The 10257-nt window shown below is 53.8% G+C and overlaps 1 protein-coding gene across 3 annotated transcripts; it reads left to right on the top strand.

Annotated features, from left to right (window-relative positions):
• Window positions 1-3902: 3902 nt before the first annotated feature.
• On the top strand, window positions 3903-9804 carry CD19 (CD19 molecule). 3 transcript variants are annotated; one of them, XM_046665514.1, is made up of 15 exons: window positions 3903-4040; window positions 4283-4540; window positions 4884-5087; window positions 5218-5508; window positions 6564-6674; window positions 6950-6998; window positions 7318-7406; window positions 7820-7933; window positions 8063-8167; window positions 8250-8318; window positions 8426-8482; window positions 8589-8645; window positions 9197-9289; window positions 9391-9492; window positions 9640-9804. In XM_046665514.1, exons 1-14 carry the CDS (start codon window positions 3953-3955, stop codon window positions 9480-9482), a joined length of 1677 nt encoding a protein of 558 aa, XP_046521470.1. In that variant the 5' UTR covers window positions 3903-3952; the 3' UTR covers window positions 9483-9492; window positions 9640-9804. The 3 variants fall into 3 exon arrangements, with proteins under 3 accessions (XP_046521470.1, XP_046521469.1, XP_046521468.1); XM_046665513.1 differs by having other exon boundaries at window positions 8423-8482; window positions 9626-9804; XM_046665512.1 differs by having other exon boundaries at window positions 3904-4040; window positions 8423-8482.
• The last annotated feature ends 453 nt before the right edge of the window (window positions 9805-10257 follow it).

Raw genomic sequence — 10257 nt, 5'->3', positions numbered from 1 at the left:
CCCCACTCCCAGCGCCTCCCAAATCCCTCTTACCTCGGCCACTGCCCTAGGTCAAACTCTCATTAGCTGTGGCCTCTCCCTCCAAGAGCCGACCTGACATCCCCCCGTGGCCGGCGACAGGCCGCTCAAACTTAAGCCCAGAGCCTTGACTCCTCTTCTCCCAAACCCGTCTCTCCCTCTCTGAAGTCCACTCCAGGAGCCTGGAGGTCCTTGACTCTTCGTGTCCTCCTGCAAGTCCTGTAAGCTCTGCCTCCAGAGGACTGCATATTCCAGAACGTGTCCGTTTTGGTTCATCTCCAGCGCTAACACCCAGCCCCGGTCTCCATCTTCTCTCCTGAACTTCCACAGTGCTTCCTCACTGTTGCCCCTGTGTCGCCTTTTGGCCCCTTCAGTTAATTCTCAAAGCAACTAGAGTGATCTTCGTAAAACACAGATCGTGTCTCATAGCTGCTTAGAATCTTCTGGTTCAATCCAATTTGAAAATGGGCGAAGGACACGAACGGGCATTTCACTGATGTCACAGATGGCAAATATGTGCACGAAAAGATGTTCAACATCATTAGCCATTAGGGAAATGCAAATTCAAACCATCAGGAGGTAGCACTACACATCTACCAGGATGGTCAAAATGAAAAAAGAGTGATAATACCAATTGCTGGTGAGAATATGGAGAAATTGGGTTTCTCACACATTCCAGATGGGAATGTAAGATAGTCTAGCCACTCTGGAAAAGAGTATGACAGTCTCTAACAAAACTAAACATGATCTTACTTGAACCGACCAAGCTTTTCCCCACCTCAGGTCTCGGCTCAGAAGTCACCTCCTCAGCACGGCCTTCCTTGACTGCCGTGTCTAAATTAGCCACCTCTGTCACCTGTCTGCCATTAAGCATATCAGAGACTTCTTACCATCTGAAGCTGTTCATTGGCTAACTCGCTTAGTACTTGTCCCCCTTAACCCTTCTGTGGCCCCAAAACTTGAATCAAAGCTCTCTAAGATTAGGAACCTTGTCTTGCTTGTCTCTTGCTGTTCGCCCAGCTCCTAGCCCAGTGCCTGATAAATAAACATAGTAGTAAATAAACATCTGGTGAATGAATGAACAAACACTTTCCTTACTTATCTCTCTGGCCTCCCTCCAATTGCCTGTCCACACTGTAGCCAGGGGGAGTTTTAGAAAATGCAAATCAGGCCAGGTCAACTCCTGGCTTAGGGATCCCCAGTAGCTTACTGCCCTCAGTAGCTAGTTTCCTGTCCTCACACTCTCTGTGTATGTGGCAGGGTCTTGGGAAGGGATGACTGTAAATAAGGCTCCAGTCAACTATCAGGCTTAGATTTTATCCTGAGGCCCTGGGAGATGCTGAAGGCTGTTGAGCACATGACTAATACTGAGGAAGCTCTCTCTGTGTAGCGCGCAGGTGGGAAGCAAAAGAGAGAGAAGACAGTCCACAAAAGAAACTGCTGAGATGGTTCTTTTTTTTTTTTTGAGGAAGATTAGTCCTGAGCTAACTACTGCCAATCCTCCTTGTTTTGCTGAGGAAGACTGGCCCTGAGCCAACATCCATGCCCATCTTCCTCTACTTTAAACGTGGGACGCCTGCCACAGCATGGCTTTTGCCAAACGGTGCTATGTCTGCACCTGGGATCCAAACCGGTGAACCCCGGGCCGCCGAGAAGCAGAATGTGCGAACTTAACCACTGCGCCACCGGGCCAGCCCCTGAGATGGTTCTGGTTGGGAAGGGAAGAGACCAAAAAGAGGAGAAAGTTGATTCTGGAAATATTTAGGGTAGAAAATGGGCTAGCCTTGGTGACTGAGGGCACAGGGGGAAGAGAAAAGAAAGTTTTCTTTCATTCTTCCTAACTTCCTTCTTTTATACAACAAATAGTTATTAAGCACCTGCTAGATGCCATTGAACAAGACAGTAAAGATCCCTGCTGTCGCAGAGGGAACATTCTGGGGCAGGAGGCAGATGAGAAGACTAACAAATAAAGGAGCATGCTTTTGGATTGGGCAAATGCTGAGAAGGAAATAAAACAGGGGTGTGAGATCAAAAGTACCCCGGGGGGGGAGGTAAGAGGGGGGGGGCCAGGGAAGGCCACTCTGAGAAAGTAACACTTGAACTGAGACCTGAGTAAAGAAAAGGAGCCAGTGGAGCGAAGAGCTGGGAAACGTAGATAGGGGTGGCCTCACTCAGGCCTTTGGAGGCCATGTTTTAGCGTGTTTATTTTAAGTAGATGAAAAGCCACTGAAATGTTCTAAGCAGGGGACTGACACGCTCTAAGCAAGAGGAGTCTGCGCGTGAGGCAGCTGGGAAGCCAATGACCGGGTTAGAGAGATTTCATGGAATGAAAGGCAAATGGGGTCTTGCCATCTCACCCTCTCCAATCCCCGATGCCCCACTCATCCCCCCTCCCAGCCAACCCAACCCAACCAAAGGGAAGTGGGGGCCCTGCCAGCTGGAGGGTCCCCTGGGGTTTGCCTGAGGCAAACAGGAAGCCACAGCCCACTGAGCCGGGCCTGGGAACCAGCAACTAAGAAAGCGGGTCTTCTGGGTCCCTGGACCCTTTTCCTGAGTGACTGCAGCAGTGAAAGACGTAGAGCTACACATACAGAGAGACAGGAAGGGAGAGAGATGGGGAGGAGAAGAACAGATTTAAGAATCTGGACTCCTGGGGTCTAGTGCTCAATGTACCACCAGCTTACCGTGTGATCTCAGGCACCACCCTGCCCTTTGGAGGCCTCAATTTCCCCATCTCCAAATGAGTACCTTCCATAACTGAAGCAGGACTTCCTGGGGAAGAACTGGGAGAAAAACAGGCATTATCATCAGTTGTTTCTCAGGGCCGCTGCAAAGGAGCTGCAGTGGCAGTCTGGCTTGAGCTCTTAGCCATTAATTGATGCTGTCTCTCATTAACAGAGGCCTACTGTGTGCTAGTGGCTGGGCTAAAAATGCCATATGTATATTGTCCTGTTTTTGTTTTTTTTTTTGGGGGGGGGGGAAGATTAGCCCTGAGCTAACTGCTGCCAATCCTCCTCTTTTTGCTGAGGAAGACTGGCCCTGAGCTAACATCCGTGCCCATCTTCCTCTACTTTGTATGTGGGATGCCTACCACAGCATGGCATGCCAAGTGGTGGCATGTCCGCACCCGGGATCCAAACCGGTGAACTCCGGGCCGCCAAAGTGGAACATGCAGACTTACCCACTGTGCCACCGGGCTGGCCCCTTGTCCTGTTGGATCCTTGCAAACAATATTCTGATAGTACTATTATTATCCCCAGTTTACAGAGAGAAAAACTAAGGCTTAGAGAGATGAAGAAATTTAGTCAAGAGGCAGAGGTTGAGGATTGAACGTCAGGTCTGCTAGGTCCCAAAGTATGTGTGAGGGGCTGGTTGTATGGAGGTGGGAGGAGCCCGAGAAATGTTGGTTGAATGAATGAATGGTGTGTGGGGGTGTGTGTGTGTGTGTGTGTGTGTGTGTGAGTGAAGGGAAGTGGATTTAGAGCCTGGGGTTGAAGAAGAGAGGAGGAGGAGAAGGCGGAGCCCCTAAGACTGGATCCACTCATTCAGCAAATATTATTTATTGAGGGCCTGACGTGCCAAGCGCCTTTCCAGGGCACTGTGCATACAGTGGTGAACAGGACAAAGTCTCTGTGGCAAGGGGCTCAAGTTCTAGTTGGGGGAACAGAAAGTGACCCAACAGACGCACAAATAAGATCACTTCACATGGTGGCAAGTGCTGGGATGAAAATAAACCAGTGTAGCAGGGAAGAGATGAGTTTTGCAGGTCTGGAGGGGTGCACGGCGAAGGGAGCCTGAGATGTGACCACCCCTTCCTCCCCCAGGGGACTGCCTGCCCGCCCCCGCAGACACCCATGGTTCAGTGCCCACCAGGCCCCCACCTGCCCCAGCATCCCCCGCGGCGAAGCTGGGTGCCGCGGGGAGTCTGGCCACCATGCCACCTCCTCTCCTCCTCTTCTTCCTCCTCTTCCTTACCCCCACGGGAGGCAGATCCCAGGAAGCACTGCTGGTGGAGACTAAAGGTATGTCCAAAGGGCATGGATGGAAGGAGTCGGGGCCAGAAACCTGGGTCCTGCCTGGGTGCCCTTGGCCAAGTAACTTACCCTCGCGGAGCCTCCATTTTCTTATTTGTAAAATTCAGGGAGGGGTTGGAAGGACTCTGAGGGCTCATCCACTCCCGGCTGGTGGGGTCGTCGGGTTTGTAACCCAGTGTGAGGAGGGAAGCGGGCTCGGGACTCCTCCTGCTCTCCTTCTCTCTCCACAGAGGGAGACAATGCTGTGCTGCCGTGCTTCAGTCCCTCAGATGGTCCCCCTCAGAAGCTGGCCCGGTATAAGGAGGCAGAAGCTTTCTTACAGCTGAGCCGAAAGTTACGAGACCTGAGCATTCAGAAACGGCCCTTGGGCATCATGCTGCTCGTCTTCAACGTCTCTAACCAGATGGGGGGCTTCTACCTGTGCCAGCCGGGGCCCCCTTCTGAGCAGGGCTGGCAGCCTGGCTGGACAGTCAGCGTGGAAGGCAGTGGTGAGGTCCAGGCTGGGGTAGGGAGGGCTGGATGAGAAGAGGGAGGCCTCCCATGGATGGAGGAGTTCCAGCAGCTAAAATGGATCTGGAGGGAGGGGCTAGAGGGCCTGAGGGACAAGCAGAGAGCCAGTTTTAGGTGGCTCCTAAAAACTCCTGTGGCTTTGTGACTTCAACACTGAGATGCTCTGTCTCTCTCCGTCTTTCACTCTCTGGTCTCTGTCTGAGTTACTGTTTCTTTGTCTCTCTCTGGGTCTTTTTCTTCGCTTGTCTCTGCCTTTCTGGGTCTCTGTATCTCTCTGCCTCTCCTGGATGTTGCCGTATTTGGTTCTGGGTCTTTTCCCAGGGAAGCTGTTCCGGTGGAATGCTTCAGACCTAGATAACCCAGGCTGTGGCCTGGGCAAAAGTTCCTCAGAAGGCCCCAAGACCTCTTCTGGTCACCCTGCAAGCTCCCAGCTGTATGAGTGGGCCAAAGACCAGCCTCGTATCCGGGAGACAGCCCTTGAATGTGCCCCAAATAGGAGCAGTCTGAACCAGAACCACAGCCAAGGTAAGGTGCTGGGGACATGCCAGGAAGTAGGGGATCCAGGGATGGGGGATAGTGATTAGGAACTGGAGAGTTTGTGGAGGAGGACACTCCAAGGACTATGCTTTCTTAGCTTTGGCTCTCCCTGCCCTAGACCTCACTGTGGCCCCCGGCTCCACACTCTGGCTGCCCTGCGGGGTGCTCCCTGATTCCATGGTCACAGGCCCCGTCTCCTGGATCCACATGCATCCCGAGAAGACTGACTCAGTGCTGCACCTAAACATGACGAAGGATACCCAAGTCAGAGAGATGTGGGTATCGGGCACCCTCAGGGGAGGGGCTGTTCTGTTGCTGCCCCAGGCCACGGCTCAAGATGCTGGCACCTATCATTGTTACCATGGCAACACGACCAGGGAGGTGCACCTGAAGGTCACTGCTCGGTCAGGTAGAGTCTCTCCGAGTTGTGGGGCATCTGTGTGGGGCTACTGGGAAGAACTAGAAGCCAGTCAACCTTGGCCCCCCAACCTGAGGGCTAGTACCAGCCCCATCCTGAACCCTAACCTCTGAAGACCAACTTCACCTCCTTCCTCCCTCGCTTCCAAGACAAGGTCTTGGTCTTCCCCTACCACTGGTTGCTCCTTCCCGTCAGCTTTGGAAGAGTCTTCCTTCCTCCCTGACTGCTCACTGTTGGAGCCCTGAGCCCTCTTCTTCTCCCTGTCTACGCTCTTTCATCCTTGTCTACACACTTTTCTTGTTTGACTTCCTTAACTCTCATAAAGTGGCTCCTTAGGCCACTATGCTTTGGTGACTCGATTCTAGGCTCCATAACCCCCACTCTCAGCCATCTCCTGGAATTGCCATTTGATGTCCCACGGACACAACAGGCTCAACATATACAAAATCAAACTCAACATCTTCCCCATGCATAGTCTTCTGGGTGGCCCTGTGTCAGCGAAGGACATTATCACCTGCCCAAGTGCCCAAGCCAAGAACCTGGGTATCCTTCCTTTTTCTCTCACTCATCCATCAAATTGGTCAAAATGTTCTGCCCATTCTGTCTCCCTTAACACAATTCTACCGTGCTACCCTAACCGCAATTCTCAAACTCAGCATCAACTTTCACTCCAAACTTGACCTCAGCGCATTGCTGTATCCCACTTCTAACCTTGTGAACTCGATTCTGCCCTTCACTTTGGCCATGGCTGTCCTTAAACTGCAGCAGGAGACTGATCATCACGCTTCCCTTAATCCTAACATTGCCTCTGACTATAGTCATGGTTTGTTTGTGGTTTGCTCAACAGATACTGCCCCAGGCTCCATGTCAGGCTCTGTGACACAATCCCTGACCTCGGAGGGAGGGAGAAGAGCCCTCCTTGTAGCTTGGGACTTTGAAGATCTGTGTGTTGCCCCTGTCCCCCAGACTTAGGGCCCTTTGAGGTCTTGATGCTGGGAAGCAAGATGCCAGCCTGAGGTCCTCGTCTCATAGCTCCTTCCCCCTAGCTGTGTGGCATTGGCTGATGGAGACTGGTGGCTGGAAAGTCCCTGCTGCAACTTTAGTTTATCTGATCTTCTGCCTGAGTTCCCTCGTGGGCTTCCTTCATCTTCGAAGAGGTCAGTCATGTCTCCCAGCTGGTCTGTCCAATCTTCCTCAGGAAAGCCTGCACTGGCCAGTGTGACAACCATCTTTCTCTCCTCTCATATCTCCCCCACAGACCTCAGAATCCTGCTCCTCCCACTCCTCCTCAAAGCCCCCTCCAAACTTCCTGGGCCCCTTAGAATTTGAACTCCTATCTCGTCCATTGACCCAAATGACCTCCTCAGCACCCCCTAAATCTTCACCCTGCCAAGCAGGCTCTCCTCTGATTACTCCTCTTAACTCCTACCAGCCCTGATCCTGAGGAGGAAAAGAAAGCGAATGACTGATCCCACTAAAAGGTAATGATGCCGAGTGCTACCTCCCGCCCCTCAGTCTCCCACTCCTGCACTTTCACGTTCTGCTTCACTGTTCCTCGCCCAGGGTCTTTCATCCATCGCTACGGTTATTGCCCAACCTTCAAAGCCCAGCTCCAAAGCTACCCACTCTGTAAAGACCTCCTTGGCGTGATCCCAGACCCCTCTGTAGGCTGCCCCAGCACAGAGGAGCTAATTACAAGTGACTCTATTTTAACCTCTGAGGGCCTGGCCTGAATCTTTAGTGTGTCTCCCAGTCCCCTCCAGGCCTGGCCTCACAGGGCAACTCCCCTTCCTCCGCCAGGTTCTTTAAAGTGACGCCTCCCCCGGGAACCGGCGCCCAGAACCAGTATGGGAATGTGCTCTCCCTTTCCACGTCCTCCTCTGGCACGGGTAGGAGGCACCACCAGGTCTCTAACTCAGAGCTAGAGCCTCACCCATTTTCCCCATCCCTCCAATCCCCTGAGCCCCAAGCCTTCCCGACCTCGGAGCTCCGCCCTCAGAAAAAAGAGCCCGCCCCCGGGTGTAGCGTCCCGCCCTGGTTTGAGCCCCGCCCCCAGAGCCAAGTCCCACCCCCAGGGCTCGGGACTTAAAGTCCAGTTCCGAGAGCAGAACCATCCTCGAGACTTGAGGCCACGCCCCCTAGATTTAGATCCCGCTCCCGGGGCTTAAATGCCGGACGTCGAGACCCAGAGTTCTTCCGCAGATCCTGAAGCATCTTCTCCCCTTGCCGCGCCTCGCAGACCCTTAGCCCTAGCCGCCCCCATCTCTACTCACCTGCCTCCCTACAACGCTCCTCTCGCCAGGACGCGCCCTGCGATGGGCTTCAGGCCTGGGGGCCACCGTCCCGCCCTACGGAAGCCCGCGCAGCCACGTCCAGGAGGCCAGAGCCGCCGGGTCCCGGAGCCCGCCTGGAGCGGGTGATTAGCGGCGGCGGGGGCGGGGAGCGTATCGTTGCTCACATCGGGGTTTTGGAGCCGTCTGTAGTGAACTGGGGCTTGGAAGAGGGGGCCGTGACTCGATTTCCCACCCCCATCCCCAAACCCCAGGCCCAGAAGAAGAGGAAGGGGAGGCCTACGAGGAGCCAGACAGTGAGGAGGACTCCGAGTTCTATGAGAACGACTCCAACCTTGGGCAGGACCAACTCTCGCAGGGTAAGACTGCCCTTCCCCAGGGCTCCCCCAGCTTCTCAGCGGTAGGCTGTGGGCCCTCACTGGACCCTGCCTCCTCCACCAGATGGCAGCGGCTATGAGAACCCTGAGGAGGGGGCCTTGGGTGCTGAGGATGAAGACTCCTTCTCCAACGGTAATTTGGGATCCTTGTGGGGCCTCAGAGACTAGGGAGGATCCCCAGGTCTGTGGAGCCCCTACAGGGCAGAAGTGGTCCCTGGAGTTCTCTTTTTTCTGCAGCAGCTGAGTCTTATGAGAATGAGGATGAAGAGGTGGCCCAGCCAGTCACCAGGACAACAGGTGTGTGAGAAGAGGGTCACATTCCTCCTGGGGTGGAGGGGGCCGGGTGGTGGTGGGTGTGACCCGGAGGCCAGGAGGAATAGTGACTTCCCTCTTCCTTTTCCAGACTTCCTGAGTCCCCATGGGTCAGCCTGGGACCCCAGCAGGGAGGCAACCTCCCTTGGTGAGAAATGCTTGGGACCTGCCTGCCTTGCCCAGATTGGGTTGACCTGGCCTCAGCTCTGACCAGGCCCCCCCTTGACCTTGACTCTGACCCCAAATCCAAACCCAATCCTGACCTTAGATTTGACTCCTAACTCTAACCTCAACACCAGCCCCAACCGCAGTCCTGGCTCCCGTATTTACCCCGTCCCTAACGGTGAGCGTCAACCCGGTTCCAGCCTGGGCTTGGATCTCCATCTCACTCCAGCCCCAGTACAGACCTCAGCTCTCTCTGCAGCATCCTCATGATCCTGCCTTTGACTCCTTCCAATTCTGTTCTTGACCCTTTCTCTGAACATGACCGTAATCTAACCCACACCTGATCGAATCCTACAACTACAAGGGCCCTGAACCTGATGGCGACCCTAATCACTCCTTCCTAGTACAACGTGGGTCAAGCCTTCCACCTTCTTCTGCCCCTCAGACTTCCTCTATATCTTAGGCAGCACTTCCCTTCCTCAAGTCCCCAGCATAGCTCCCAGGCCTCCAACTCTCCATCCCCTGTCCAAGCAGGGTCCCAGTCGTATGAGGATATGAGAGGGATCCTGTATGCAGCCCCCCAGCTCCGCTCCTTTCGGGCCCAGCCTGGTCCCAATCATGAGGAAGGTGGGTGCTACTACGGCTGTCCCATGTTGTCCTCTGAGGCTCACCCCCTTCCAGCCTCTTCCAGCTCTGTCTGTATCTTACTCCTTCCTGGTCCTAACCAGATGCAGACTCTTATGAGAACATGGATAATCCCGATGGGCCAGAACCAGCATGGGATGGAGGGGGCCACGTGGGGACCTGGAGCACCAGGTGATTCCCTTCAGGTGAGCTGAGAACTTCCCTCTAAGAAAGGGGGAGGAGGGAGATGAGCAGGGGTGGAAGTCCGGTGCTGGATCTCAGGGCAGCTGAAGGGAAAGGGTTCCCACAGCCTAGCTCCTGTATCCCTCCCCATCACAGTTTTTTCTACCTAGCCTGGGCCTCTTCAGGCCCCTGAGATCTACACCTGACTCTGAAATCTGGGATCCCAAACGGATGGTGTCAACGTCTGGAACGATGTGTGTACCTCTGTGTGCGTGTACATGAGCAAAACTTCAGCCCCATCTATGGTCCCAAATAAACTCAATGAGCTCTTCCAATTCCGTGATATAGTGCCCTTGTGTGGGAGGGGAAGGGAAGGTGAGGATGGGTGTACTCCCATCCCCTCTTGAATCCAGCAGAGGCTTAGGGAGAGCTACATTTCCAGGTAAAACAGGGCCTTTTCCCTCCTGTGGGTTGGCCTGCCATTCCCACCTTCCACTTATTCAGTCATTGTCCATTCAGCAGTTGTGTGCTGGGTGCCCAGTGAAGAGGAAGCAATCCAAGAATCACCACTGACATTTATTGAGCTCCTACTGTGTTCTAACGTCAATTAACCCTTAATCCTTACGCTAACCTCACAAGGTTATTGAGCACTGATGTGCCAGGATTGTATCAAAGTATTTTGTATATATGTATGTTTATGTGTATTAGCTTATTGAATCTTCACAGACAACCCTATTTCACAGATGAGGACTAAGGCAGAGAAGCTAAATAACTTGCTCAGGCTTGCC

The sequence above is a fragment of the Equus quagga genome, chromosome 7 (genome assembly GCF_021613505.1).
Source record: "Equus quagga isolate Etosha38 chromosome 7, UCLA_HA_Equagga_1.0, whole genome shotgun sequence".
Taxonomy (NCBI): domain Eukaryota; kingdom Metazoa; phylum Chordata; class Mammalia; order Perissodactyla; family Equidae; genus Equus; species Equus quagga.
The sequence above is the reverse complement of the archived record's forward strand: the minus strand, read 5'-3'. Positions and strand labels throughout refer to the sequence as shown.

Excerpts from the sequence above, each read along its gene's own strand:
- CD19 (XM_046665513.1), top strand. The coding sequence starts at position 3,953 with ATGCCACCTCCTCTCCTCCTCTTCTTCCTCCTCTTCCTTACCCCCACG. Across the intron at positions 5,509-6,563 it reads GAAGGTCACTGCTCGGTCAG|CTGTGTGGCATTGGCTGATG; the intron begins GTAGAGTCTCTC and ends CCTTCCCCCTAG. Across the intron at positions 8,646-9,196 it reads CAGGGAGGCAACCTCCCTTG|GGTCCCAGTCGTATGAGGAT; the intron begins GTGAGAAATGCT and ends CTGTCCAAGCAG.